Here is a 27,361-nt window from a genome sequence, read left to right on the forward strand (position 1 = left end):
GGGTTGATGTATCCTCCTAGGTGATCTACCAATAAGGAAGAGACGCTGACGCTTAAGATCGATCATGGTGGGTTTGGACCAGGCATGACGTCGAACAGCGAGTATAATATGTGAAAACTAAGGACAAAAATCGAAGAATAGTAGAGTGGTGTTGGGGGGAGACCTCCAGCCAGGAATGTGTGTTTCCACTCGGTCCGTCTGTGCCTTGACAGACGCTATCATGATAGTCTTGCAGTGTCGCGGCTCCACTGTTGTTGTATCCGCATGCCTGGTCTGCATGAATTACGTTGGCGCTGGTACTTGGCCTCTTTAGATATATATGGCTGATGAAGGCGTCGACGGATAGCCTTCGGCGCGGTCTGTATGGGGCGACACGAGTATGGCGGGGTTTTCGACCTATGTGCGGGTAGATGCAGCAGGTTTCAGTGAGATTATGTATTCTAGACCCAGCAGAAACTCGATCGATGATCTGGTCGATCAGTCGGAGATCTCCTGCAAGCAAGAGCAATGTAAGTATGTCGAAATATAAAACGGTGATGCTAACAATAGATTTGGTATGATGGCTGATCTGAAAGAACCTTCAGCACGTTCAAAAGCACCTTGAAAGAGGAAGGGGCACACCTCATATCGCAGCCCTTACTCTCGCGTCTCCTCCTTTTCCGGGCGGCGTCATACGTCGTCCGTCGTACCGTGGACGTGCAGTGTCTTTCTCAGACTGGATCCGTTTAGACCATCCTTGGTAGTCTTTCGGAGCCCCAAGAACCATCATAATATCCCGCGTTATTTTGGATAATATCCACATCTTCTCTCCAATTGGACCCTTAATTGGTCTTGGAAAATTAGCCAGGGATAAACTACCAAGCATGATTACTTCAAAGCAGCTAGTTGGTCTTCAATCACGCTCCACTGGGTATATGCAGCATACTCCCGTGTCACAATGACAGAAACCGTTACCAAGGCGTCTACCTGCAGATTCGTTGCCTGACAGGCTTACGCGTTCACAAAGTCTATCCAGTGAAGATGCCGGTCTTGATTGAGGGACAGCAGTGTGGCATTTGAATGGCCAGCTTCTTTCAATATGATGCATTGGGGCAGTCACTTCACACCAAAACACGCCGCCTTACGACAAATGCTTCCAACAGAGTTGGATCTAGGCTTCATAGCGGTTTAACTTCACGCTTGATACCTGATACGAGAACTGCTAGGCCTACGGATGCCCGCACCAAAGCCGTAGGCCGTACATGGATGGACCGTGCCATCGGGAAAAGCATGCAAACCGTCACCTAACTTCCACCCAATTTGTCGGTAGGTCGGTGTTTTCATTCACCGACATGTGCAGCCCGCATTGACAGGCGTGTAGTATCGTAGTTGTGCCATCTTAGTTCATCCAGCCGTAGGTAGGTGTCTATGCATACAGTCAATCACCAGGGTAATGATTTACAACCGTTTAAGTTAAGCTTAGCTCAATTCAGACAGCAGATGTTACTCAGGCAGCTTACGGCTAAGCAATGGCGGCTCTCCATGGCTCATCAAGAACCAAAGCGGAAGGATTCACAGATGTCCCGATTCCACTTCCTTGTCGCCGAAGTCAGCCAATTTGCGGAATTGCGCAGGACCCTCACAGGATATCCGAGCCTAGCTTTGCCGAGTACTGAAACATGAAACCTACGGTATTGGGCTACCACCTTAGACATGCACACTCAGAATACCAAATCACTACAGTGACACTCCAATTTGCGGTGAAGTTGACAGGTTAAGCAATGCACGGCGTCATGCATAGACAGGGATTCACTCCACAACGTAACACGAATCGGTCGCGTGTTTGTTTGGATCCACCAAAGAGAGATTGGGGATATCTTGCTTGTTTACCGGTAAATCACGGCGCGCCTGATCTGCCCTGGTGCCTGCGAATAGTGAATGGATTTGAGATGATGTGCATAACCACTGCAGAGCAAGATTTCTCGCATTTCACTGGATCTTCCTCACATCAGCTGACCCGTCAATATCAATAGATCGCTGCCAGAGTGTCGATCTTGGTAATATACATTAACGTAGGTCGATAACATCGTCTTGAAGATCTCCCAAGCTCTTACTGCCTTCACGTCTTGTGGTACTAAATCCACACCGGGACGAAGTGTAGAGCATTCTGCAAGATTCAAATGACCTAGCATAAAGTTCTAAACTCTGGTCTCTTTTTGTCCCGAGCGATCAGGTTATTGGCATTGCTCGACGCCCGAAGAATTGTCCGCAAGTAGGCGCTCACACCACAGAATTCGTATTTGCATTCCAAAACTAATGCAGTGGATTCCCCTTGCAGGATGATGACGCTACACGTATAGCAGATGGAGTCTAATGTGGCTCAGTAGTCGTGAGTGTATCCGGTGCAATGAGGAACGCCATACGACCTCTACCGTAATGCTGACTCGATGCATAGCAAGCGTCTTCTCCCAATCTAGTCTCTGAGAACATCTGAATATACTTCTCATTCCTGTGCAACGTTGTTGATGGCTTCTGCAGCCAGGGTGGTATCGAAGAGACAGTCTGGCAACCACTCTTACGGTCAAATTTCAAGAGCTTTGTGACATCGTGTAATAAGAAGGGGCGTGCAGTCCGGAGAAACCTTATTCTCTCTATCAAAAGCGGCCTTTTTTGCCGGTCATGACGGTATGGTGTTGAGGTGAAGTTTGCAAGTGGTCTGTGCCTCGGCTCCCCTCTGTTGTCGTGACTGCTGAAATCCGGGTGCGACATGCGCCTTTGCCGATCCGTTTCGGGATCGACGGCAATAAGTGGAGACCAAGATTGTAGGCCAAGAAGGATGTATGTTCGGGATTTCTTTACTTGAAGGTACGTCATCATAGCTGTGTGTCGAGTGGGGAGATGGATTGTGAACCCGGGCTGTGTGGAGAAATGGGCGCTACGTTCATTCCGGCGAGGCATTCAGCGAGCGCATAACGTCCAGGTCAACACCCATCAATCCTGTCATCATCAAGATAATCATCTGAGACTTACTCTACCACTCATTGAGGCTGAAGATATTTTTGGATGTTAGCTCATGCTTGCTTCCGGCAAATGCTTGAGGTACCCGCTGTAAGAGGTATCTTTGCGACTCTTCGATAGACTGCGATGTGTTACCGCACCACCTATCCAAAATAGCAGCTGCTTAATTCTTATTCTGTTCGCAGTCGATAAAAAAAGATGTTTCTGTTCGTGAAACTGACAGTCGCGTCACGAAGTCATAGTGTTGTTGTTCGCTTACTCGCGAGTCATCCAATGAGACCAACCCCTGGACGCCTCGGCCCCTCTTTCCGGCTACTGTTTCTGAGAAACCGCATAGACAGCTCGACCATCTGCTTAGCCTAATCCACGGGATGGTGAGAAGACGGTGCAGGTACGCGATGTTTCAGCTCTAGGACTCTCAACACTCGGACATGATACTTTCTCCGACTCGGACACAATGGACGAGGCGTATGCTCAGCGCAAAGGCCGACGGGTGCCAGATGTCACGATAAACTACATCTCGAGTGCCGCTGGAGTTCCGAGTCACAAAGTAGTATATATGGCCGACTCTTTGCACTCAAAGTGAACTATCATCAGCTTCCAACTCTCAATTACTACTCTATCTCCAACAACCTTAAGGTTCTTAACACTACAACCCTTCAACAACCAACAACCAACTTTCACACTTTCACAATGTCTGCTGCTCCTGCTAGCTGGTCCCTCGAGGGCAAGGTCGCTGTTGTCACTGGATCCGGTAAGAACCAATGGAGTCACTGACATTCGAATCTCGAGAACTAACAACTTACAGGCCGTGGTATCGGAAGGGCGATGGCCATTGAGCTCGGCAAGCGCGGTGCTAAAGTCGCTGTCAACTACGCCAACGCCATCGAGGGCGCTGAGTCAGTCGTCAAGGAGATCAAGGCTCTAGGAAACGGTGCTGATGCCCATGCCTTCAAGGCTAACGTTGGCAATGTTGAGGAGACCGTTAAGCTGATGGACGATGTTGTTGCACACTTCGGCCGCCTCGATATCTGCTGCTCCAACTCTGGTGTTGTGTCCTTCGGTCACTTCGCTGATGTTGAGCCTGAGGAGTTCGACCGTGTCTTCAACATCAACACCCGTGGTCAATTCTTCGTGGCTAAGGAGGCATACAAGAGGATGGAAGTTGGCGGCCGTATCATCCTGATGGGTTCCATCACTGGCCAGGCCAAGGGTGTTCCCAAGCACGCTATCTACTCTGGTTCCAAGGGCGCCATTGAGACCTTCACCAGGTGTATGGCTATCGGTAAGCTACCTCACGCCTTCGAGTCAAAGACAGATTGCTAACGAGTCACAGATGCTGGTGAGAAGAAGGTCACTGTCAACTGCGTTGCACCCGGTGGCATCAAGACTGATATGTACCACGCTGTCTGCCGTGAGTACATTCCCGGAGGCGACAAGCTTAGCGACGACCAGGTCGACGAGTACGCCTGCACATGGTCTCCCCACAACCGTGTCGGTCAGCCCATCGACATTGCCCGCGTCGTCTGCTTCCTCGCCTCGCAGGACGGTGACTGGGTCAACGGAAAGGTCATTGGCATTGATGGTGCTGCCTGCATGTAAGCGGTTGCTGTTCGATGTGAACTTCTATTTTAGCCTCCTGTTACGAAGTTTTGTTTGATACTGCAGCATGATATGGTGTTCTTCTTCATAGAAGAAGCGGAATAATGGAATGAACAATAATTCACACAACTGTTATATTGCGCTTTACGTGACAGGACAACGCGTTATGCAAGTCCTTAGGTAGTCAGGCCATAATCGGCTGGTCTTTGCTCACGGCATTATCTCTTGTCGGCTGATGCCTTGTTAGTCTCGACATCTCGCACTTCGTGGCTCAGCGTATGTGTTCCATTTAAAATCAGTTTTTAATATGGCTAACTTAAGTCGATCCGTGACTGCTATTGAACAGCGTGTCGTACTGTGCAGACTATCAAGGTGACATACTTGGAGTGGCGCAAACGTGCGCTAACACTAGCGTGGTTAGCGCGGCTATCTTGATCTTGGTCGTATCCACGTCTCAGAAACACCATTTCAAACATCACCGTCTGACCATCTCTACACCTCTGAACTCAGTAACACTAACAGGAAAGATGAGAGAAACGGATGCGCCACCTCAAGACTTCGCCCAGCTGTATGTAAGAGGGTCTCGGAAGTACTAGGAGCTGACGTCAAGCTGGTGAGCGTCTGTATAGTTGTTGCTCATGTACACCATGTGCAGATCACGTTTGCTCAGTCGCTAGTGGAACAACTACACTCTCGTGCTCGTATCTCGGATGCAGCCGTGACCGTACACTGAATAGCTCTGCCAAGCATGGTGTGGTGCTTCACAATGCTTCTGCAGGAAAAGCTGCCCTTTGAGCGGATATCAGGCGCCGAACGTGGCGGTCAACGAATAGAGATTATGGATCGCACGGCATCAGCGAACCATCTGGAGTATCGCCGAAGGAGTGATGTTCCTTTTGGGCCTAAGACCAAGCTTTTTGTCGCGAAACTACTGAACCAAACGCTATTACTGAAGTCTGAAACAGAACATGCACGAAAAAGTCAACTCGTCGCATCGGGAGTATACTTGGCCGATACCAAAACTGCATGATGCGGGTTTCGATGTCTTGGAGAGCCCAGAATCAGGACTCTTGCTGCTTTTAGCGTGTACCCTCAGGTGTAAAGGGGTTCCGGATGTCCTCATTGCTAGCACGACGTCGTCGGAGGTATTCGCCATACACCTCTGCAGCATGACTCTGAAACTCTATCAACGGAAACAACATCGCCGGTGCCAGTTCCGAAGTCATGCACGAACACCAAGACTTCTCTTATATGCTTGCCCGCCACAAAGGTCTTGTGTTACCTCTCAGCGCAGCAAGACTGGTCAGTGGCTTCGTCGTTCCTTTCACGTTCCCATTAATCTTCTATTTCTTCCTTTCTCTATACTTAATATTTGTTCAAAGCCCAGGTGGCTATTATTACGAAAATCAAAATGACGTCTGGTACTGTCTCCTCCTTTGTGCTGCTCTTATTGAGCTCCACAGCATTTGCCCAGCAGCAAGTGCAATACAACCAAGTACTTAATGTCAATGGCGATGTAAGTGATATGCTCTCTACTGCTGTATGAAATACTGATCATGTTAGATGGATCTCAACTCCTTTGTTTTCCCTGATCGCTCCAAGGTCGAGACGTTCTCCCAGAAGCAGCAGCAAATAATCGTTAATCAGCAACAACCCGCTATCCCCGCTAATCAGGTTACTGGCTCAACGGGACAGCCTTTCGTTGCCATAACTACTCAGTCTATGGTCATCAACACCAATGGCGCGACGGACTTGGTCGGTGGACAGGTCGAGATGGCTATGACTATCCAGAACCTGCAGGCAGCTGCCGTACAACCTAGCAACACATACGTTGCCATGCTCTCTCCCGACAGGCAGAGCTGGATGATCCAGGAGACGATGAGGAGCGTTAACACCACCGATATGACTGTTCGCATGGTGAAGCGTAACCAGCTTGACGGAGAGTACATGGTCGTTGGTCGCCAGACCGTCGAGACCAACACCCTCGTCACACCTTTCGGCAGCGATGGCTCCACTCAGGTTGCTATTCAGGGTACCGGCCTCCAGGAGAACGAATTCCAGGACGGATTCAGGATGGCTACTCGTGCCACACAGCCTATGCTCATGAACGTCGATGTCAAGGACGGTATTGACTCTGGCATGTTGGCTGCCCTTAAGGGTCAGGACCCTGTTAATGACTACCGCTACTCCGTTGTCACCAACCTTGCTGGCGTCACACCTGACTTGAACCAGCAGGTTACTGTCGTTCAAATGCCCAGTTCGTACCCACAAATCTAGTCCAAGAGTTCCAAGCTAACAGTATCACAGTCAACGCTGTCCGTATCCAGAAGATGATGCAGGCTATGGGGATCCCTCCTACTGGTCAGGTCGCTATTGGTGTCGCTCAGCGCAGTGTTCTCCAGAACCCCGGTGGTGCTACCGGCCAGCTCCAGGGCGTCGGTGCTCCCACCCAGAAGCGTGGTCTTTCCCGTGACAACTTCCGCAAGGAGATCGCCGCCCGCCAAATCAACGGAGGTACCAACAACCAGGGCAACACTGGCGGCACACCCACCAACGGCAACAACCCCGTTGCTACTCAGCTTCTCCTCGCACCCACCTTCACCCCCGTTCAGGCCCAGGCTGTTCTCGACCAGGCTAACATGCGCATCGCTGTCCCTGTCCGCCAGGTCGACGGAGAGTACATCCTCACCATGACCAAGATGGGCGGTGCTCAGGCCGCTGCTGCTCCTCAAGCTGCTCCCGCTGGTGAGGCTGCTCCCGCTGCTGCTCAACCCGCCGCCGCTCCCGCCGCCGCTCCCGCCGCTGCTGCTCCCGCTGCCGAGTCCACCAGCCGTCCTGCAGCTGGTGAGGCCGCCCCTGCTGCCGCGCCCGCTGCTGCCGCTGAGGCCTCTCCCAAGCCCGCCGCTGAGGCATCTCCTAAGCCCGCCGCCGCGGAGCCTGCCACCGCTGCCGAAGCCTCCCCCAAGCCCGCTGCCGAAGCCGCAAAGACCGAGTCGTCCGCGAAGCCCGAGGCCTCCAAGGCCGAAGCATCTCCTGCCGCGAAGCCCGAGCGCCGCCAGGAAGCCGCCACCGACAAGTACGGCAACCCCGTGGCACCCATGGGCGCCGTTGTCATGAGCATGAAGCAGATCGACGAGATGGCCAGCCTGGTCACCTGGGGCGGCCAGGCGCCGATCACCCAGATGATGAACGACTACGTCAAGGCGCAGACCGGCAAGGGCCTCGGCAGCGCGAACAGCACTGCGAGCGCGACCACCGGCGGTCTGGCTGGTATCACTGTTTAGACGACGAATGAGTGTGGAGATAGAACGGCTGGAGACTGTGTCTTCGCTGTTAAGGAAGGGGGGTGGGGAAGAGACGATGGTGCCCATATAGGGTGTAGTCATAGATTGTCTTGTGTGAATAATTCAACTTCTGGTGTCTTCGATTGTTGGTTTCTCTGCAAATACGCGTGCTGTTTCGTGGTCCCCGCTACTCTCCGCACACATTGCTTCTACATCCGTTCAGTTCTTTCTGCCTGGTGGCCTGATAATGGGTCTCCTCTCGGCATCTCCACGGTGGCGCAGTGATCCAGACCCCGCATAGCACGTCTCAAGCCCAAACCTTCCCCGTTGTAAAGCATCGTGAAGCGTCGCGAAAATTTGTCACCGAGGGGTCAAGGAGTCGGGCTCGGCATTAACAAAGGCAGACACTGAGGCTTTGCTGAGGCTTTGCTGAGGCAGTCAGGCGATACTGGCATCATGCAACGAGCCGCATTTTGGCAGTTGGCAGCTGACAGTGACATTCACGGAGATGCGAAGAGTCGGCAGTGGGAGATGCATTCATTGGAGAGACGCTGAACGCCCGTGATCCTACAACAACTGCACGAGTCTTGCCGACTCGCCAGTACAAGTTTCAATATACAAGAAGTGAGTGGAGGCACGCAGCCTTGATTCGTGCGAAGCGGTAATCTATGCTTCGCGCGCGCAGTGAATGCGTCCCATTATACAGCAGAGTACACGGCGGTGACGCCCCGTCCACACTCGACCTTCTGCTCGATCTCAACATTTCGTCCGTTGACCTTGACCTTCGCGCGGGGCGAGATCTGGAATCTGTGCATCTCCTTCTCGCGCATCTTCCCGATCATGGACACGCTCGCTGCGCGGTCGTTCTCCGCCTGTTGATCGAGCGGCTGGATGTATGTTGGTGTCGCGACGTTGTTCCTCTTGCCGCTGCCGATCTGATAGAACTCGTTGTTGCCCCAGAACAGGATGTCGCGACCCCAGTTAGTATCGTTCTCGGTGAGCTTCCTCGGCTTCGCTGCAGTGATGACCGATGCGACATTGTCCATGACGGCTGCAGCATGTGTCGAACCAACGGAGATAGCGTGGAGTTTTATGGGGATGGCGGTATTGGCCTTCTCGTCCCACTCAAAAAGGCCTGAGAAAGCGGGGACCTTCGTAGGATCGGGCTGCGTATGGACCCAGCGCCCCGTACCAAGCTGGCCCGTCAGGCCGAAGCCGAAGGCGAAGGTGTCGGCTGTGACGCGATCTTCGTTGGGCTTGCTTGCTTCAACGGTCAAATAGGAAGTGTTGCCGCCGGCGAAGACATTTGTGATCTTGCCTTGTTGGGCGGTACCGGCATAGAGCTTCTGTGTGGGTAGAAGAGAAGGCGCGTCGATGTGGAGCGCTTCCGCGTTGAAAGGGAAGCCAAGTTGACCGCAGGTGTTGTCGCCAAAAGAGAAGGCGCGTCCTGCTGAATCGCAGACCAGACTGTGGTAGTCACCAGTCGCGATCTTAGAGATGGGGAAGCCTTTGAGCGTTGTGATCTCATGCGGCATGTCCATTGGACCCTTTGGTCTTGACGCCCAAGTCAGGCCGGGGATACCAAGCTGGCCCTTGCTAGGGAAATTTTGTGTGCCGGAAGCGAGGGAGAACACTCGTCCAGCAGAGGTAAGCAACAGGGCATGCTCAAGCCCTGACTTGACGTCAGTGACCTTCTCGCTCCACGCCAGATTCTCAGGTGTACGTGTGCGGTAGGAGACATCGTTTGGACCGCCCCAGAAGGGAATCCAGGATGTGGACGCTGGCTTCGGGCCCTCCTGTTGCTCCTTCTGCGAGACGGGTATCGAATATACAGAGCCATTGGAAGAGAGGGCGATGATGCGGTCGCGAGAGATGGCTAGCGATTTGAGGTTCTTGCCGCGCAGTGTCGGTGTAGGTTCTGTGACAGCGGCCGAGAAGTCCGTCCCCCACTGTAGCAGGTCGCCCTTCTCGTCGATGGCCGCGCCAAAGTTCCTGTCCAGCTTGATGTCTCGTAATAGCTTGCCGTCGAAGAATTTGATGCGCCGCGGCGTCTTGATGAACTTCTCGTCCGAGTCTGGTGCGACTGTCTTTCCAGTGTTCGAACCCCAGGCGAACACTCCCGGGTTCTCCCAGCTCCGCTGCACTTGCAAGTGCTGTGAGCTAATCATGTTCCTGTTGTCGTCGGTCGACTTCGGCTTCCTCCTTGGGGCCTCAAACGTCATGACTTCCTCCTCGTCCTTCTGCTCTTCGGCGTGAACCTCGCCCACCACCGTGCCGTTGACATATTGAAATGCTGAGGCCGTGGCCCAGAGCGCAGTGACGGTCACGACTGAACGGACAAAATGCTGCTGGCGGCGCTGAGCATAGCTATGTGTTGCTGCGCGCACCCGTGGACCCCGCGGCCGTGTCGCGATATTCCTACATGTCCGCGGTGCATGCGGAGCTCGAATGGTGGCGCGTGAGAGGCATCTGGTGTTGAGCATGGTGGTGTGAGAACGGTGGAAGGAGCGATCGGGGCGGATTCGAGGATTACAGGGAATCACACCACAACATTGGCACTTTTGCAAAGTCCTTGGGTCACTCCACGTTAGTCAGACCGCGGTTCGATAGCTGTCGCGCCGTCTTCTGCAGCAAGATCGGAAATCTAGAACGTCATTACATTTCAGCTTATCAGATCAATCTGCCCGACTGTGATTGGCTTGACGCGTCCCAAGGTTCTCCATAGCTCCGACCGCCGACATCTGATAGCATCGCATTGCGGGTCAAACGGACGCAAGGGACACTTGATGTCTGCCAGCCCCGGTTGAAGCCACACTGCACGCCATGGAGGGAGAGTCGTGGTACAATTCCTTCGTGCCTCGCGTGGTCAAGAAGGAGGAGCCACCAAAAGCGCACCGCCGCCGCGAGAGTCTGCTGCGCCAGCCCAACGTAAGCCCACCATCTGCCGCATGGGTACGTCAGAGCGATATTGATGATTCTGCTGTAGGAGAGTAACGCTGACGTCGAGCGCGCAGAAGGGATACCAGAGACCGTAGAGGAAGCTCCCGCAAAACTTGATGGACCCCCACCGGCCACCGTGGCCAGACGCGCCAAGTCGTACAGCGACTTCTATTCGGTAGTGCGAGCACACATCAAGAAAGAGAAGGCGCTCGAGAAGAAGAAGTCGCAGGAAAACATCGGCGATGAGCTGGACTTTGCTGCGTGGTATGGAGGAATCAACGAGGAGCTGCTCGAGGCAAGCCATGACGAATACAAGGCCTACCAAACCCAGTTACATCTAACGCGCAGCCACTTGGGCAACATCATCGCCGACACGAACTCAACCCTCGATACGCTCTCGTCCCTCTCCGATTCGTTCAAGACCGTGGAGGCCCAGACGACAGCGTTCCGTGAGCAATGTGAGGGCTTGATCAGCGACCAGAAGCGCATCACGAAGCTCGCCGAGGACATGGAGCAGAACCTACGATACTACACATACCTCGAGCCCACCACGAAACGTCTCAATGCTCCCGGAGCTTCCAAGATTGTGCGCGGCAAAGAGTTCACAGACATGCTGGCCAACCTTGATAGCTGTCTCGAGTACATGCAAGTCCACGCAAAACACCGCGAAGCCGAGACGTACCGTTCGAGATACCGCTTGCAGCTCACGCGAGCCCTCACGTTGATCCGAGTTCACTTTACCGAATCCCTGCGCGAAATTGCCGCCGACGTTGCAAAGAGAATTGCTGATCGCCAATTGAACGACACCACCATGTCCGCACTGCTGTACGCAAAGTTCCGCGTAGGTGCGCCAGAGCTGAAAACACTGGGACTGGAGATTCAGAAGAGAGCAGTCTTACCGGCAGGCGCAGCACCCGGGGCAGAGGCTGAGTATCAGAGCTTGATGAACGAGCTATATCAAAGCTACTCGACGACACGAGGGCGACTGATACTGCCAATCGTGGCGAAGAAGATCAACGAGATTGCGCAGGCACCCAGCACATCAAAGGATCTCGTAGCGTTCGCTCGCAGTAGCATAAGCTACATTCGCGGAATATGCGTAGATGAGCATGAACTGTGGCGTGAATGGTTTGACGGCGATGGCGGCATGTACGACTTCCTGGAAGCTATGTGTGAACCGCTTTACGACCACCTGCGACCACGCACCATCCACGAAACACAGATACTGAAGCTTTGCGAGTTGTGTACCCTCCTACAGACCCGCTACATGGATGACGACGAGGATGAGGAGTCTCCTGTCGAGGCAAACAAACTCGACTTTTCGATCCTAGTCCACCCCGCTTTGCAAGACGCACAGAACCGGCTCGTCTTCCTGTCGCTGGCTGTCTTAAGAGATGACATCGAACGCTACAAACCAAAGCCCGAGGATCTGGATTATCCAGCTAAGCAGAGGAAGCTGGCTGGTCAAGGTGCTAGGTCAAATCAGCCTGTACTGTCTGGCAAGAGGCAGAACAAATCCGAGGTCCCGCCTACACCAAATATGCCCAAGACACCAATGATAGTAGAAGAAGACGACCCTGAGTCACGCTGGAACTTTAGCACAGAAGCAGCGTTCAAGGACTGGTACCCTACCTTGCGGAAGGCGATCTGGCTACTTAGCAAGATCTATCACCTGGTGCACGTAAGTTCATCGTTGCTTATGACAGCCGAATGCGCTAACCCAAATCACAGTCTTCTGTCTTCGACGACCTGGCGCATCACATCGTCCACAGCACTACAATGTCGTTGACGCAAGCCAGCGCGTTGATTTCTAAATCCGCATCACCAACAGATGCCGCGCTCTTCCTTATCTCTCATTTGCTACTGCTCAAGCAACAGATTGTGGCTTTCGACATTGAGTTTGTCACGCCAGAGACGGACATCAAGTACGACATCTGGAGTGTCACAAACACCTTTTGGGAGCTACGCGAACGGGGGGGGTTGTTCAATCCTCGCAACCTTGTGGGTCTGCTCATTCCCAAGGTGGTCGACAACATGCTTGATGCCAAAGCAGACGTAGACGCGCGGCTACGACAAGCGATCAACGACTTCACCGGCCAGTTTGTTGCACGGATGGTGGCACCTATCGATACGAAGAACAACAAGAAAGTGCCTGTTGCCGAGGCACCAGCGCGAACAGCCAAGATAAGGCAGAACATCGAGCAAGAAACATCCTTCCTCCGCAGTAAGCTCGAGGATTACATCACCGATGCACGTACTCGCGAGATGCTAGTAGCAGCCGTTATGGAGTCTGTCACCCAGTCATACGAAGACTGGTTCGACACATCGTACACGCCTTCTTTGAACGGCACCAATGGCAATGGAAGGAGTGGGAAGGGCAAGGGCAGGGAAGACGGTGTTTGGGACCCCGATGTGTTCAACGAGTGGTGCACAACCGCTTTCAAGGTGGGCACTCTTGGACTGGGCATTATCAGCGACGACCACGACGATTACGATGCCAATGGCGACGACAGCGATGGGGACAGTATGGGCGCTGTCTCTGGGAGGACTGGCACAATGAGAACCGGGACCACAGGAAGGGGGCTGAGCATCAGATAGCTGCCGCTCCAATACCATAAAGAACAATCGCATATAAATGTGCGCACGGGTTCGTCGCGTCGTCAGTCTGGCTGCTTGCTTTGCTCATCGGCATTCAGTGTCAAAGCGTCTTTGTCCTGCTCGTTTGTTGACTTCTCACAGGCAGTTACATTAAGCCATTGTCTGTTGAACAAGACTGAACGTACAACAAAGCCAAGGAGACAAAGTATGACAGTCTTTGTCCGTTCTGCTATACTCCAACAGAAACATACTTAAGAGTGACATGCACTGTGCATATGATTCTCCACAAACACAGACATCAGCGGCCACTTCAACATCTACAGTTCAGTATCTACACTTCAGCATCTGCACTTCAGCATCTGCATCTCCGCATTTATTCATACACTTCGGTATCTACTCGCACACTTTGGCATCTACTTGAACACTTATTCGCAATGCCTCCTAAGAAGATCACTACCGCTCCCACTGGGCGCGTCACGACCCGCTCTGGAGCGAAGCAGCCCACTGCTGTGAAGAAGCCTACTGTCGCGAGGAAGCCTACTGTTGCAAAGAAACCCACTGCTGCGAAGAAGCCCACCACCAAGAAGGCCGACCCCAAGTCCAAGCCCACCTCTTCCGGCAAGCGCAAGACTCCCTCCCCTGGCTCAGACGAGGACGTGTTCGCCACCGCCATCGAGGAGCCCGCCTCGAAGCAGCCCAGGATAAGAGACAGGCCCGCACCCGCGCCGGCCCCAGCTCTTACAACATCTGCCCTGACTGTGACTTCTGTGGTCCCCGTACCACCTGCAGCTCCCACTGCTGCGGCCCCCACACCCATCGACCCCACTGCCCTCACTGCCCAAATCGTCCGCTCTGTCGACGGCACCATGCGCCCCTACCTCGCCATCCTCGAGCCCCTGATGGACTTCCACGTCGCTTGCGCCAAGCTCGACGGCCGCCAGAGCGAGGAGGTGCTGACGCATCAGATGGAGGTTCGGAGCCTTGTTGAAGCTTTGAAGAGGAAGGGTAGGGAGGCGAAGACGAAGCAGAAGACAAAGGAAAACACAGAGGGGAAGATAGTGGGGATTTTGAGGACCAGGCAGATGTCGATGGATCCGGATGACACGTTTGCTAATGGATTTAGTGATGATGAGGAGCCGTTTCATGGGGGGTATGGTTGTAAGGGTGATATGGAGCCCCCAGAGGGAGGGTTTTGATTTTCATTACTCGTGTGCTTTGCGGTGAACGTCGAGGGCTTCTGCTGCCGTATGCGCAGACGTCCTTCACAGCGCTTGGGACCCGATATGTGAGTCGAGACTCGCCTTCGTCATGAGGTTACTCAAGAGGTTCTGATGGTAGGAAAGATGATGAGCGTTATCGACAATGTATCAATACTTTACTTTGCTTGAACAAGCACTTCCTTCTCTCGAGGCTTCTTATCCTTCTAAAGAATGCGTTATAGGCGGATTGGAACATAGAAGGTGTTTCAGTAGAAACAGTCCTATTTTTAGTACCTGATTAGGGGTGTAGATATACGTGTGTTCTGCCTCTTTTCTGGGGTCTAAAGGAGGGAACGTGACGACGGCACATACACACCTCCACTCGCCGAGTGAGGAACTGGAGGGAAAGACGATGATATCTCCGCCAATTCTTGTACAACAAGGAGGGCAGACATACCGTATACACTATATTGCGACACCACAACCCAGACTAGATCTTGAAGCATTCATGTACACCTCCAACGTCGAGCAATTCACCAAGTCGCGCAAAGCACTTTCCACACTTCCTCTGACCGCACCGTCCAAAACATCAACACCCATCCGACACCCCCTCCAGTGCGACAGTCTCTCTAAAAAAATAACCAGATTCGTGTTGGAGTTGCCTAACCACCATATCCCCGCCACAAACTCCCCACCCACACACGCTGTATCCGCCCATCCGCGCTTCCCTGATCCGTCAGCCTCTGACGTAGCCACGCACCCGTATAAACAGCACGCAGCAAAGCAAGTCTTTCCCCAACGCCATCACAATTACACAAGCATTACAAAATCGCGATCTACGCCTGCCCTTCCGTTCTGCAGCGCAACACCTACTTAGCCGAAACCACGAGCCGCGACGCGGGCGAATCACACAGCATGGCGTCGAACGCTTCGCTCCAGTTCAGAGGTCCGTAGCTCCCCTGGCATCCCTGTGTTTATGTGCTGGTCCCTGGACACGGCGCATCCCTGCGCGGCTGCTGCATTCGGGGTAGATGCGAGTGCGAGGGTAGCGCAGCGGTGGTGTGTGTACGAAGTATCGCCGCGCTATGCCGCTGGCTACCACCACGCCGCGCCTGCGCTACACTAGTCTGCCGTCTACCAGTCTGCCCTGCGCATGCTTCACGCTGCTCGCTGCACGCTGCACCGTCGTGCCGCCCGTACTGATGCTCCCCAGAACCCGTCTCCGCAGCCCACCAAGCTTCCTCCAATACCGACGGCAGCGTCGACCCGGCGCACGGGTCTGCGAGCACGGCGCCGCCGCCGGTGCAGCGCCAGGGGTCGATGAGCAAGATTGCGTCGCTGGCGAAGAACTTGGTGAAGAGCCCTGCGGAGGAGAAGGAGGCGCTGCAGCTGGATAAGACGGTGAGTGAGGAGGCGAAGAAGGGGCCGGCGGATGTTGGGACGTTGGAGGCGTAGGGCGTGCGTGGGAAGGGAAGGGGAGACAGGGCATTGAATGGCGTTCTGGGCTGGATGTGGGGGCGTGAGATTGGGAGGGTTAGAATGTGCTATGGCTTCTTTGAAATGAGAATCTTGGACTCGATTGCAGGCCCAGTGTTTCTGAAAATCTGCGGTGCTTTGATTGTAACCCCCGTACATTTTTCTCATATCGTCTTCAACATGCTCCGTATCGCATAAGCCGCCGAATTCCAAAACGCCGTGGCTGCTAAGCAGTGGTATCTCATATCCCGTCCCTCCATTATCGTCCATCGTCCATCATCCATCATCCTATGCACAACAAAGCCGTCCCTCGTCCCGTGAAATCCCATATATGCCGTAAAATAAAAACTCAGAAAGCAAACACCATCGTCCCCCCCGGCGCTCAATCGCGGTACTGATTCGAATTGACCTGACTCGCCATAATCATCATCCAGATCAAAAACACCGACCCGATGATCCAAAACGCAAACACGGCCTGCCAGCACTGACCTGGGACTGATTAGCACCGCACTCCCCAACTCGCTTCACACCAAAACTCACAGATATTGCGCTGCTGCAGGAACGCCAGCGTATCGAGCGTCGGCCCGCTGCTCGAATCGCTGAACACATATGTGTTGCACTGGTTGATGATGTTGGGCCCCGCGAAGAGCTGGATCGCGGTGCCGATGACGCCGGCGAGGAACAGCACGAGCAGGATGAAGGACAGCAGCATCATGGTGACGGGGAGCAGTTTGCGCTGCGCGATGTACAGGATCTCGAGCAGGATGAAGAGGATGGCCATTGCGCCGACGGTGACGCCGTAGGGCATGATCCTGGGCGGGTTAGCATGCGGGTGCTGAAGATGGATTGCGCGAGGGGGAGGCGTACCAGGGCGTGCCCAGGCCCATGCGGTCCTGCGTCTGCATGAACTGCGCGTTGACGCCGAGGATGGTGCCTGCGGTGGCCAGCATGACGATGGTCCAGATGTTGAGCTGCAGGTCGGGCCAGTAGTACTTCTCGCGCACGACAATGGCCGAGCCGACGACCGTCCCCGAGTGGCCTGCGCGAGCCATCTTGTGTGGTGTGTGAAGCGCGCCGGTGGTTTAGACAAGAGCTGAGTCTTGAAGTCGTCGAAGCGCGGGCGGATGCGCCTGGGTCGCGAGTCTGACTTGGCGCGCAGCCGTATAGCCGTGGCTTGCTTCTGCGATTGCGGTCCTGCCTCTATGCAACCAGCCTCAGTATCTATGAGCTGTCGCCGCAGTTGTTCAATCGAGGCGTGTCGCGGTGGTACGGCGCGGGCGCAAGCGAATGACGTTGTTTACGGGGCGATGCGTTGCGGGGCAGGAAATGCGGAGCGCCGTGGGGATGTCGACTGTCTGTTATCGATGTACCGAGAGCGCAGATGAAGAAGGAGCGGCAGATTCGATGAGGACGAGAGGATTGGATCAGACGCTGAGAAAACGTGGGCGCGTAACGTCCTTGAAGTCGCGGCAGGCTTCGGTTCTTAGTGCCGCTGCAATTGCGGATGGCTGGCGAGAGGCTGGCCGCGGGATCGCAGCTCCGTCACGATTCCAGAACCCAAGTTCGCCATGTCTCAGCACGTGGTTCTTCGTATTTGTGATGTATTGATGTATCGGGGATCGAGCACGCACGTGGTAGGCATATCCGTGCGCCCCTGGACCGACTTTGTTTTTTGGTGTTGCCCGAGTTTGGTTGTACCTGTGTATTCCCCTGTCAACACTACAACTCACGCGTCTGCTTAGCTTCGTTACCCGTCTGGCAGTCAAGCGACTACCAGTATTATGCATTACAAAGAGTATGTCTATCTGACTCGTTTTTCCACAAAGAAGTGATTCTCAACAAAAATGCTCGCTGCCGCGAAAACGAAGATGCCAATCCCATAACCAACATGAATCGTACTCGTCAGGGTGTCATCGCAAGGCTTTACTTCCTCTTCGATATGACTTTGGTGATGGCGTGTCTGATGACGATACCCGCCTTCTCCGTCTCCTTCTTTGTCAGTCCGGTGGTTACACACACCTTGAGGGCAGGGAAAGGCTGCCAGCCAGCATCTCGTGGGTTGACACCGAGTCCAAGCGGGAAAGCCCTCAATCTTGTGATGAGAACACCGTTTGCGAGACACTGTAGAGGTTAGCTGTATATCACCAGTAGCAGACATATGGAACAACATACCTCGTCGACAACGTCGCGCAGAATCTGATTCTGGTCATCGATGCTCAAGTTCTTGGCTGCGACAACCTCGTCCTTAAAGACAAGCAACATGAGGGGATTGTCCACTGAACTCGAGACCTTGACCCAGTCACTCCTGGGGTCGAGCTGTGCGCGCATCGCCTCAACCCTCTCGCGCATATTGGTCAGAATCTCAGGCTGCTCTTGCAGAAGCGAGATGGTCTCGCTGGCAGTCGTCGAGAGCAGTGCCGGTAGAGCAGCAGAGTATGTGTACGAAGCCGAAGAGATGCGCTGGTGTTCAACGACTTCCTCATTGCCAGCGCAGAAACCTCCCGCTGCGCACAACGGTCCTGACAGGGAACCAACAATCATGTCTACCTCAGTAGCGTCGACATTCTGAGCCTCGGTGACACCGCGACCCGTCCGGCCCAAGACACCGTACGACCAGCTCTCGTCGAGGATCAGGCGGAATTTGTACTTGAGCTTCAGCTCAATCAGCTTGGGCAGATCGACAACGTCGCCGATGTTCTCGAACAAGCCCTCGGTGATGATGAAGCGCCTGGTGAGCGGCTTGCCCGCTTGCTCCTTGATGACCCGTTGCAGGACCTTCTCAAGATCCTGCATGTTGTTGTGTTCGTACCAGCGCACCGTGCTCCTCGAGATCTGGATGCCCTTGCGAATGGGAAAATTGACGGCGTTGTCTGCAACAATAATATCTCCACGCTTGCAGAAAGACGGGATGACACTCGATATGGTGGAGAAGGATTGCGCGTAAATGATGCAGGCTGGTACCCCCAAGTGCGCAGCGACATCTTGCTCGGTCTTCATGTGTACATCCTGGGTGCCGTAGAAACCGGGAGGACCGCAAGGCCCGACGCCGTAAGTGCGGAGGGTCTGGATGGCCTTCTCCTTGAGCGTTTCGTTTGCGACGAAGTTGTAGAAGTTCAGAGACGCGAGATTCATGACGGTGCGGCCGTTGGACAGCTTCGACTTGGGACCGGTGGGTCTGCGCGAGCGTTAGCAGTGTGTTGCGCCGGCGCGTGCAGACACGGGGCGCCATACCCTACAATCACCGGCCTCTTCTCATTGTCGAGCTCTTCGAACGCGGTGGGAGGAGCAACAAGGGGCTCGGGCGTCCAGTCTTCAACAAGTTCATCGATCTCCTATTCTAGTCAGCGCTGCTCCTCTCGCCGTGCCTGCTCGTGTGTGCAACATACCGCATCTGTCAGGTGGACCTTCTTCTGCGTGCTGTACTTGGGCGCAAGCAGGTAGCGTACCGCGAAGAGGAACAAGAACAGCTCGACTGCGCTCCGGACCGGGTCGTCCTGATAACTCGATTTGATGTAGCGCACCGCGATTGACGACCCGGGAATTCTCTCCAGATACGCATTGGCTTCGTTCAGAAACCGGACGGTCGCATTCTGTACTTCGTGGAGGTCCATGGTCGTGTCCGCGTCTCTGACTGTTGTGGCACTGCGAATGGCGAGTTGACGGTGGACCTTGGAGTTCGGGGGTTGCGGCGACACGCGGAGGAGAGCGGGCGAACGTCAGCCACTTGGACAGCCCGTCTCATTTCCCTCACGTGTTCCTGGCCAGCTGCCCGTCATCCGAATGCAAAGTAAATACTGCGGCATAGCATGCTCGCACGTTCTCGTCCACTAGAACCACCAAAATAAACACATTATCACTCAAAAGAAACAGTTGAAATTGAAATCTTCATGTATTTAAAATGTGTTGCAGTCTCTTCTAACATATTCGCCGTCCCATGAACCAAAACGATCCCATCGTAGATATGTGCAAAGTCCGCGATTCTAACGGAGTAATGGTGCCAAAAGAGAGGTTGAAGTGCATCTAGCTCCACTCAACCCCAAACAAAAACAAAGGCCAAGTCGAATATTATAATCGTTACGGGACCGACCAGGTCTCCACGCTATGCTTCCGCCCATGTTGTACAAATGCAAAATGTCAGGGCTGTTGACTTCTCCTCATCAGCCAGTTGTCACCAACTTTTAATACGCCATGTAACGACGGAAGCGGCGAGCTGCTTCTGTTGATGAGGCCGCAGCCGAATCGCTAGAATCTCCAGAGTCTTGACCCTCTTGACCACCCCGGTACCCTGGGCACGGGTTCGTGATACAAGTGCCAGTCGTGGAGGCCGACGTGTCGTTGTTGCTGTATCCTGTGGGCTGGAGAAGCTCCATGGGCAGATCGAGTGCGAGCTTGATTTGCTTGCCAGCCACAATGGGACCGACAATAAGAGCGAGGAAGACGACAAGAAGCACGAAGTACAGAATGGCGTAACGAACCACTCTGCGCTTGCGAAGCTTGGTCTGCTTCAGCGAGTAGATCGGAGGACGGATTTGACGACTGTTGTTTGTTAGCGGATGCACCATGATTGATATTGGGAGAAGACATACCTTGGTCGCAGCCAGAACAGCGCCACCGAGTGGAATGTGTCGGCATAGGGAACCAGGAGCATGGGAAGCATGAAGAAAAGCAAGACGTGTCCCAGAATGAAGTCGGCAGCGAAGAATCCGAGCTCGGTGATCTTGCAGAGGAATTCACGGCCAGGCTGGGAAAGAGTGTGCCATCCCATCGTGTACCATTTGCCGGTCCACCAGGCGATGTTAGAAGTATCAGACTTGAACTCACGGGTGAGAGCGAGCGTGATAATAAGCTTGAAGAAGAAACGCTGGATGGCGACAACGGCGATCATACCAGAAAGTGCCCTAGGGAAACTGAAGCCTTCCAAGAACATCATGACGACGAAGAAGACCAAGAGCATGATGACGGCGATGGCGTGAGCGATGGCGGCAAGAACAGCACCGAACTTCTTACAGCACATGCCGAGGAGAGGACCCGCGCAACAGGCCAAGCCGAAAAGACCCGCGAGAACACCAGCATTGACGGCAATAGGACCGAAAGCGATGACGGCGATACGGACCAGAGCACCAGAAGCTGGTGGAGTGTTTTGTCCATCGCTGAGTGTCTCCGAGTCGAACTCTGTGTTGCGGTTGGGTACACCAGTCTGCGCGTTGATGAAAAGGTAAGGGATGACAGTGACAGCTACCAAGACCAGGGGACCGAGAACCTCAGCCAGGAAGATGTTGGTGAAAGGTGCACGAGGAGCATCTCCAGAGAGCTTGGCAGATGGATCTCCAAGAGCCTTGCGCTTGTAACCAGTGATACGTGTTCGGGACAGACGGCAGTAACCGATCCAAGAGGCGCTGTGGGAACGGGTGTTTCCACGAGACAACCAGCGGAGGTATTCCCTGTAGTCGGTGAAGAAATCGTCCCAAGAGAACTGGTGAGGGTTGAAGAGGAACGGCGCGAGGCAGAGAGACAACAGGGACGCCCAGAAGTAGATGAGCCATGGACCCCAAACGGTGATCGTTGCAAAGACCAACATCATCAGGGAACGAGCTCCCAGATAAATTGAAGGTCCAGCGAAACGGGAGTAAAGGATACCGAAGGGAATGCGAGCAGTGGCGAAACCACGGCCAGTACCAATGTAACGAGCACCTCCGAAGGACAAGTTAGTCTGGAGTGAGTTTGCGTAGATCTGGATAACGAAAACCTCGAAGAAAGGCGATCCAGACGAGAAGTGCTTGGCCAGACGAGTAGCAGCGCGCCAGAAACCACGCTCAGTCAGCTCTTGGACGACAAGAGGCACGAAAGCGATGAAAAAGACGATGAAAATGGACATGATACAACGTGCGACCCAGTCAAAGACGGGAACCAAGTTGGCACAGCCGTTAGGCCATTGGGGGTCTGTGATCGGGAGGTCCTTGTCGAACTGACAGAGAATGGTCTCGTGGTTGAGCGCTCCCAAGTGGATGAGGACGAACATGAAGCTTTGCACCGACAACATAATGAACATGTTGTTGACGTGGAAACCGGGATGGGCGTAGTAGAACGACAGGAAACGATCGAGAGGCAGCTGGGTGCCCATGTAGTAGTACTCGCGAGACAACATCTGCTCACCCATACCAGTACCAATCTTGGTAGTGAAGTTGAGGACGGAACCGAAACCCAAATCACGACCCTTACCACACTGGTAGTACTCGCAGTGCTTGATGCGACCACCACGGAGGAGAGCGGTCATACCGGCGTAAATATCTTCGTTGAGATGGAGACCCTTCTGAGCCTTGGATATACCACCACGAGTTGTCATGAAGATACCATTGAGGAAATCGGGATGACCGTAATGGAGCTTACCACCAATCTGAGCCAGGGTACGGGCGAACATAGTACCGAATGTCTGTTCCTTTCCGGCGGCAACGTCACCGAGAATACCAATGTTCTCAGAGAAAATGTATTCACGGGCTCCGAGAATAGCGACGGGGTTGAAGTTGGTGTTGGGAAGACCGGGGGTGTAGGGAGAAACATTGTCGGTAGTCATCTCTTCGAACTCAGCGAGAACGCTGCGGATCTTCAGGCACTCCTCGAGGTAGTTGTCCTGATTGGCGTCGATAACCTGGATGTATTCACCACGGTAGAAGATAATAGCGTGGTTCTGGTTGTCGGACTTTCCATCACCAAGAATGGGGTTACCGGAAAGCTGAACGCGGAACTTGGGTCGACGCAGACCGTTCTCTTCCATGATCTCAGAGTGGCCATCGATCAGAGCAGAGTAGATGCGGGGCTCGTCACCCTCGTTGACAGGCGGCTCCTCGTCCAGGTAGGCAATTTGAAGATCGGGGTATGCACGGAGCAGGAACTCGGTGTTCTCGCGCTCCTCCTTAGAAAACTTGGCGTATCGCTGCATAGAAACACAGATCTTGTACTTGCGCCTCGCCATGCGTTCGAGCTCGCGCTCCAGCTTGTCCGAGTTGCCACCAAACATCTGAACAACCTCGGGGTTCTCAACACGGTAGAGAAGCTTGATCGCACGGCTGTAGTTCATGAAGCCAGAAATAGTGCGGTAGAGAGTCTGAGAGCGGAGCGAGGCCCAGATACGGGTTCGGAGGGTGTACTCGGGAGCGGCAGACTTGAAACCAATGCAGTAGAAGGGGAGATCGTCAATCTTGCTCTTAGCGGTATCCTTCTCGCCCTTCTCATCGTCTCCGTTAAACTGTGAGGTCTCGTCCGCAAGAATCTTGGTGTCCTTGACGAAGCAGTCCCATTCGTGAGGATGAAGCTGCTTGAGATACTCGAGGAGGGTAACACGAGAGTATGGCTCGTCTTCACGGATGATCTCGCGGAGCGAAAGAAGAATCTTCTCTCCGTAGTGAGGAATCATGACGGTGAATGTAGGCATGTTGTCAACAGGCAGAGGCTCGGGGATAGGCGTAGACAGAGACTGAGCGAAGAAAGAAATACGACGCTCGGCCTCGCTCTGAGCGGGGAAGAACTCGGTCTTGAATGAGTGATCTTCCTGTGAGACGAAGAAAGTAGGAGCGCGGAGAGTGCGCTTGCCTTCTTGCTCAGAAGGAACCTGGTGGTACAGCAACTTCTGGACGTGGTCGATAGCAAGGAGATGCTCGCGGTACATGGAGATGATGACAGCGTTCCAGATCTGGGAGATCAGGACCTTAGGCTTGTACTTGATCTCCATGTCTGTGGTGGCGAGGACCTTCGAGTAGATACGCTTCGGCAGACGAGAGAAAATGTTCCTCCAAGGAGTCCAGATAGAGACACCAAGGTAGAAGGATCGGGACACGGAGAACAACATGTTGGCAATGATGTACCACAGATAAGAATCCAGGAAAAAGAGAATCAAATCCATGAAGTACATGAGACCGAGCAAGATCCTGGGTTGGTACTTGCACAGAATATCTCCGAAGATGGCATCTCCAAGGCATTCAGGTTTCTTCATGTGCGACAAGATACGGATGGGGTCCTTGATCGACAAAGTCAAGAAGAAGTAGGACTCGGCGAGCTTGGCGCCAAAGACCAGAACCCAGAGGCCATAAGACATCCACTTGTCATTACCCTTGAGGCGAGGGTAGCTGGCTGTGAAGGTCTGACTGGCAACGTACTTGCGCGAGTTGCGAGTCAGATAGCTTCCAAAGAGACCACCGAGGGGCATGATCGAGAAGAAGATGTAGGTGATGAAGGCGATGGTTAGTTGAACACCACCCAACACGTTGGCGATCGTTCCCTTTGTGGAAACGAAGAAAATGTAGGCACTAGGCCCGACGTTGATTACCAAAACCACGATGAGGAACAGAAGACGCTTGGTCAAGTGCTGAGCACCAGCCCACTTGCGGGGAACGTAGATCCACTCTATGCAGGTAGCGAGGACGTTGATCAATGCGGCGACAGCTCCACCGAGCGCGACAGCGGACATAACAAGAGCCTTGTCGGGGCGGTTATCCAGTTGCTGCTCGTACTTTGGAGTGTAGAGAGGTTGAGAGTTGAAGACGGTGTAGAACCAGAAAGCTGACAAGTGGATGACCCAGATACGGTTGAAGTTAACCAGCATATGGAACCACGAGCGGCGCTCATAGTATGTCTTGAAGAAAACCTTCTTCCAGATGACGTCCTTAAGCTTTGCGTAACGATCAGCGGGAGGGAGATCGACCATGCGGGACTTGTCCTCGAACACGATGCGCTCGAGACCCTCAGGGTACCAGAACAGCTGGTTGATGTCGTCGTATCCAATGATGGAAGAGTGGTCGCGCTCACGGCGGACGTACTTGCCGTCGGCAATCTCGTAACCTTGATCACGGCAGTACTGGTACAGAGGGGTGATGATTTCGTTCAGGTATGTGAACTCCTCAATAGGTTCGGTCTGAGCTTGGCCAGCGGGAGAGTTGACGTAGTCGTCTGCGCACTTGAAGATGAAGCAGAGCAACTCAGGCATGAAACGAACCTGGTTGGCTTCACCCCAGCAGAGCAGGTAGAGGGCGACCTGGCGAACACGGTCGTGCTGCGACATGCTGTTCATCCTTGTCTTCCAGCGGTACTCGGCGGCTTCCAGACTGTTGTCGCCCTCGTAAGCCTCAAGAGTCTCGGCTTCGTTCTCAGGGTTCTCGCCAGCCTTCTTCTTTGCGGCCTTGCGGGCCTTGCGCGTCCTACGGCCGGCCTTTCCAAGGTTCATGTTGGCGAAACCGACAGCATCGTCGAGATCGAGATGAGCAGCAAAGTACCATCGGCGGTAATTGGCGTTCTCGCCACCAATGTAATCTGCGTGGAGGGAGAGGAGAGCCTGGTTGGGCGACATGCGCGATGCACGCGAGTCGAGCAAAGTCATGAGATGGTCGTACATGTTCCTCATGCTGTCACGCTGGAAACCAAACTTGGCAGTGAGGTCGAGGAAGATATCCTCAATCTCCTCTTTTGTGCAAGGGATTTGAGCCTCTGTGGTCCAAGCGGGGTAGGGTTCGCGGGAGCGCTGTCCGGCAGGAAGGGCGTTCGAGTAGTCCATGCCGTAGATGGGAGTTGAGGCACCTGAAGAGCGGTTGCCACCGTACGAGACTTGCGAGGAAGGAGGGCGGTAGCCACGCTGGCCATCGCCGCCGTTGTAGCTGTTGTACCTTTCATCGCCGCGGCCGTAGTAGTCCATGTCGGTTGCGCGGGCCATGTCGGATCTCATAGTGAAGTCGCTGAAGGTCTCAGAGTCCTCCTCGTTGTCGTTCGGGCGGCGTCTAGGCTGGCCACCCTGTGCGTTCGGGGCGTACCCATCCTGAGCACCGCCTTGGTCGTAGTACTGGTCGTTGTAGTATTCATCCTGGTAATTCTGCTGACCGTTGTGATCATCGTAATACCCGCCGTTCTGCTGAGGGTGCTGGCCGTCGTAGTAGCCCCTGCGTCTGTTAGCATTGGATGCCATTGGGGGCGGCTGGGTGGCGACACGTACTGCTCGTCATAGTAGGCGTCGTTGCCGTTCTGCTGATACTGGCCCTGCTGGCCGCGGGCATCGTCGTGGTACTGGCCGTACTGCTGGTCATCGTGGTAGTACGAGTCCTGGCCGTGCGGCTGGGCCTGGCCCTGGCCCTGATGGGCGTAGCCATCATCGTACTGGCCTCCCTGCGGATGTCCGGACATCGTGCGGGAAGATTGAGGTTGCGATGGGGAAACTGCGGTGGAGCTGTCAACAAACTGTCGTTACTGTCGCTGCGCGAGGGCGGGGCTGCATCTGAAACACGGTGTGTCGCAGGTGAGACGAGGGGGCGTGCGTACCTCAAACAATGGGCATTACAGGCGGCAATGTCAAAAAGTAGTATTAAGGGCGCCGTGTAGGTCGGGGCGGGTGCTGCGGCGAAGGCGAGCGTGGTGCGGAGAGCAAGGCAGTGGAGTCGCCGGGGGCGAGGTGAATGAGGGTGGCGGGACGGTGAGGCCCAGGATCGAAGTCGATTAGGTGCACAGCCGGTGCTGGACAGCTGGTTTCCTGGGAAGGAGGCCGGGGCGTTGTTGTGATGATCTAGCGAGGGTAGAGGCGTGCGGCTGGTGCAGTCCGTCGTGGTTGCCAGAGGAGACGCGCGGCGAGTCGGCGCTTGCTGCTCGTGGGCGAATTAGGTGGGTGGATTCGGCTCCCCTCGAAAACTGGGAAGCACCTCCGCGGACAATCAAACAGCCTCAACGCAGAACGAGCGGCAGTGTGAAAGAAGGAGAAAGGAACAGCACCGCAAAGTCGGCGAGGGAGAGGGAGCGAGCGTGAGGAATGCGAAAGAGCCGGCAAAAGGCCTTTTGAGGAGCTTCCCCTGAAAATGAGAGGCTCGCGCCAAGCTAGACTAACGCCGTGAATGGGCTGCGCATGGGTACCCTCGCAGTCTTCGCCTAGCGATTGCAGCAGACGTCGTTGCCACCTGGGATGATGCGGCCGTTCGAGATGTCAATACACAGTGTGCACGCGTGCAGCAGTTCTGGCGACGGTGCTGGTGCGCCGGCCGTGGCCTTGATATGCTGCTGCTCCTGCCCGTTGTGGCCAGCACTGCCCTCACTGAATGCACGCGAGCGTGGCGGGAATGCTGGGGAAAACAGGTTCTAAAAAAATCATCGTGTTGGGATCCCGGATCGGCCGCAGTGCACATCGATAATCGACGAGCCCGAACAAAACTCCATGTGGTTAACGGGTGCCGTTGAGACTGTCTGGCACCCCGCAGTCAGTCCACCTGGCCACCTGCTCACAGCACCGTCATTGTTCTCGCA

At 54.3% G+C, this 27,361-nt stretch overlaps 9 protein-coding genes across 9 annotated transcripts; 4 read left to right on the forward strand and 5 right to left on the reverse strand.

Annotated features, from left to right (window-relative positions):
• Positions 1-1,787: 1,787 nt before the first annotated feature.
• C7974DRAFT_389834 (uncharacterized protein) lies at positions 1,788-3,158 on the reverse strand. Its single transcript, XM_046141410.1, has 2 exons — positions 2,403-3,158; positions 1,788-2,349 (listed from the first exon to the last, which is right to left on the reverse strand). Exons 1-2 carry the CDS (start codon positions 2,935-2,937, stop codon positions 2,165-2,167), a joined length of 720 nt encoding a protein of 239 aa, XP_045998820.1. The 5' UTR covers positions 2,938-3,158; the 3' UTR covers positions 1,788-2,164.
• A 532-nt stretch (positions 3,159-3,690) lies between these two features.
• C7974DRAFT_306607 (uncharacterized protein) lies at positions 3,691-4,599 on the forward strand (the record flags this gene model as incomplete). The annotated part of the gene is made up of 3 exons (XM_046138091.1): positions 3,691-3,751; positions 3,806-4,282; positions 4,328-4,599. The coding sequence occupies 3 exons, from the start codon at positions 3,691-3,693 to the stop codon at positions 4,597-4,599; spliced, it is 810 nt and encodes a 269-aa protein (XP_045998821.1).
• Positions 4,600-6,010: 1,411 nt separating this feature from the next.
• On the forward strand, positions 6,011-7,883 carry C7974DRAFT_306877 (uncharacterized protein; the record flags this gene model as incomplete). Its single annotated transcript, XM_046138101.1, has 4 exons — positions 6,011-6,115; positions 6,163-6,856; positions 6,907-7,344; positions 7,441-7,883. 4 exons carry the CDS (start codon positions 6,011-6,013, stop codon positions 7,881-7,883), a joined length of 1,680 nt encoding a protein of 559 aa, XP_045998822.1.
• A 400-nt stretch (positions 7,884-8,283) lies between these two features.
• C7974DRAFT_144696 (mitochondrial protein-like protein Fmp25) lies at positions 8,284-10,499 on the reverse strand. The gene has a single exon (XM_046135666.1). It carries the CDS (start codon positions 10,364-10,366, stop codon positions 8,582-8,584), a length of 1,785 nt encoding a protein of 594 aa, XP_045998823.1. The 5' UTR covers positions 10,367-10,499; the 3' UTR covers positions 8,284-8,581.
• Positions 10,500-10,539: 40 nt separating this feature from the next.
• On the forward strand, positions 10,540-13,753 carry C7974DRAFT_389846 (Sec34-like family-domain-containing protein). The gene is made up of 3 exons (XM_046141411.1): positions 10,540-10,811; positions 10,870-12,504; positions 12,555-13,753. The coding sequence occupies exons 1-3, from the start codon at positions 10,707-10,709 to the stop codon at positions 13,419-13,421; spliced, it is 2,607 nt and encodes an 868-aa protein (XP_045998824.1). The 5' UTR covers positions 10,540-10,706; the 3' UTR covers positions 13,422-13,753.
• C7974DRAFT_450581 (uncharacterized protein) lies at positions 13,507-14,807 on the forward strand. The gene has a single exon (XM_046145746.1). The coding sequence runs from the start codon at positions 13,697-13,699 to the stop codon at positions 14,615-14,617; it is 921 nt and encodes a 306-aa protein (XP_045998825.1). The 5' UTR covers positions 13,507-13,696; the 3' UTR covers positions 14,618-14,807.
• A 1,671-nt stretch (positions 14,808-16,478) lies between these two features.
• C7974DRAFT_306507 (uncharacterized protein) lies at positions 16,479-17,148 on the reverse strand (the record flags this gene model as incomplete). Its single annotated transcript, XM_046138088.1, has 3 exons — positions 16,479-16,585; positions 16,637-16,908; positions 16,964-17,148. 3 exons carry the CDS (start codon positions 17,146-17,148, stop codon positions 16,479-16,481), a joined length of 564 nt encoding a protein of 187 aa, XP_045998826.1.
• A 713-nt stretch (positions 17,149-17,861) lies between these two features.
• C7974DRAFT_144758 (pyridoxal phosphate-dependent transferase) lies at positions 17,862-19,937 on the reverse strand. Its single transcript, XM_046135668.1, has 4 exons — positions 19,483-19,937; positions 19,328-19,428; positions 18,269-19,271; positions 17,862-18,217 (listed from the first exon to the last, which is right to left on the reverse strand). Exons 1-4 carry the CDS (start codon positions 19,705-19,707, stop codon positions 18,020-18,022), a joined length of 1,527 nt encoding a protein of 508 aa, XP_045998827.1. The 5' UTR covers positions 19,708-19,937; the 3' UTR covers positions 17,862-18,019.
• A 1-nt stretch (position 19,938) lies between these two features.
• C7974DRAFT_144727 (beta--glucan synthase) lies at positions 19,939-26,651 on the reverse strand. Its single transcript, XM_046135667.1, has 4 exons — positions 26,393-26,651; positions 26,070-26,289; positions 20,683-26,016; positions 19,939-20,632 (listed from the first exon to the last, which is right to left on the reverse strand). The coding sequence occupies exons 2-4, from the start codon at positions 26,255-26,257 to the stop codon at positions 20,275-20,277; spliced, it is 5,880 nt and encodes a 1,959-aa protein (XP_045998828.1). The 5' UTR covers positions 26,258-26,289; positions 26,393-26,651; the 3' UTR covers positions 19,939-20,274.
• Between the last annotated feature and the right edge of the window lie 710 nt (positions 26,652-27,361).

The sequence above is a fragment of the Boeremia exigua genome, assembly GCF_020726555.1.
Source record: "Boeremia exigua strain MPI-SDFR-AT-0100 chromosome Unknown C7974scaffold_4, whole genome shotgun sequence".
NCBI lineage: Eukaryota > Fungi > Ascomycota > Dothideomycetes > Pleosporales > Didymellaceae > Boeremia > Boeremia exigua.

Bases quoted from the DNA above. Each gene is read 5' to 3' on its own strand.
- C7974DRAFT_389834 (XM_046141410.1), bottom strand. From the start codon at position 2,937: ATGCCTCGCCGGAATGAACGTAGCGCCCATTTCTCCACACAGCCCGGG. The intron at 2,350-2,402 runs GTATGGCGTTCC...GAGCCACATTAG, and splicing joins TCAGCATTACGGTAGAGGTC to ACTCCATCTGCTATACGTGT.
- C7974DRAFT_144696 (XM_046135666.1), bottom strand. From the start codon at position 10,366: ATGCTCAACACCAGATGCCTCTCACGCGCCACCATTCGAGCTCCGCAT.
- C7974DRAFT_389846 (XM_046141411.1), top strand. From the start codon at position 10,707: ATGGAGGGAGAGTCGTGGTACAATTCCTTCGTGCCTCGCGTGGTCAAG. The intron at 10,812-10,869 runs GTAAGCCCACCA...ATTCTGCTGTAG, and splicing joins GTCTGCTGCGCCAGCCCAAC to GAGAGTAACGCTGACGTCGA. The intron at 12,505-12,554 runs GTAAGTTCATCG...CCCAAATCACAG, and splicing joins AGATCTATCACCTGGTGCAC to TCTTCTGTCTTCGACGACCT.
- C7974DRAFT_450581 (XM_046145746.1), top strand. From the start codon at position 13,697: ATGATTCTCCACAAACACAGACATCAGCGGCCACTTCAACATCTACAG.
- C7974DRAFT_144758 (XM_046135668.1), bottom strand. From the start codon at position 19,707: ATGGACCTCCACGAAGTACAGAATGCGACCGTCCGGTTTCTGAACGAA. The intron at 19,429-19,482 runs GTATGTTGCACA...TGACTAGAATAG, and splicing joins AGGTCCACCTGACAGATGCG to GAGATCGATGAACTTGTTGA. The intron at 19,272-19,327 runs GTATGGCGCCCC...ACGCTCGCGCAG, and splicing joins AAGAGGCCGGTGATTGTAGG to ACCCACCGGTCCCAAGTCGA.
- C7974DRAFT_144727 (XM_046135667.1), bottom strand. From the start codon at position 26,257: ATGTCCGGACATCCGCAGGGAGGCCAGTACGATGATGGCTACGCCCAT. The intron at 26,017-26,069 runs GTACGTGTCGCC...TAACAGACGCAG, and splicing joins GACGCCTACTATGACGAGCA to GGGCTACTACGACGGCCAGC. The intron at 20,633-20,682 runs GTATGTCTTCTC...AACAAACAACAG, and splicing joins CTGTTCTGGCTGCGACCAAG to TCGTCAAATCCGTCCTCCGA.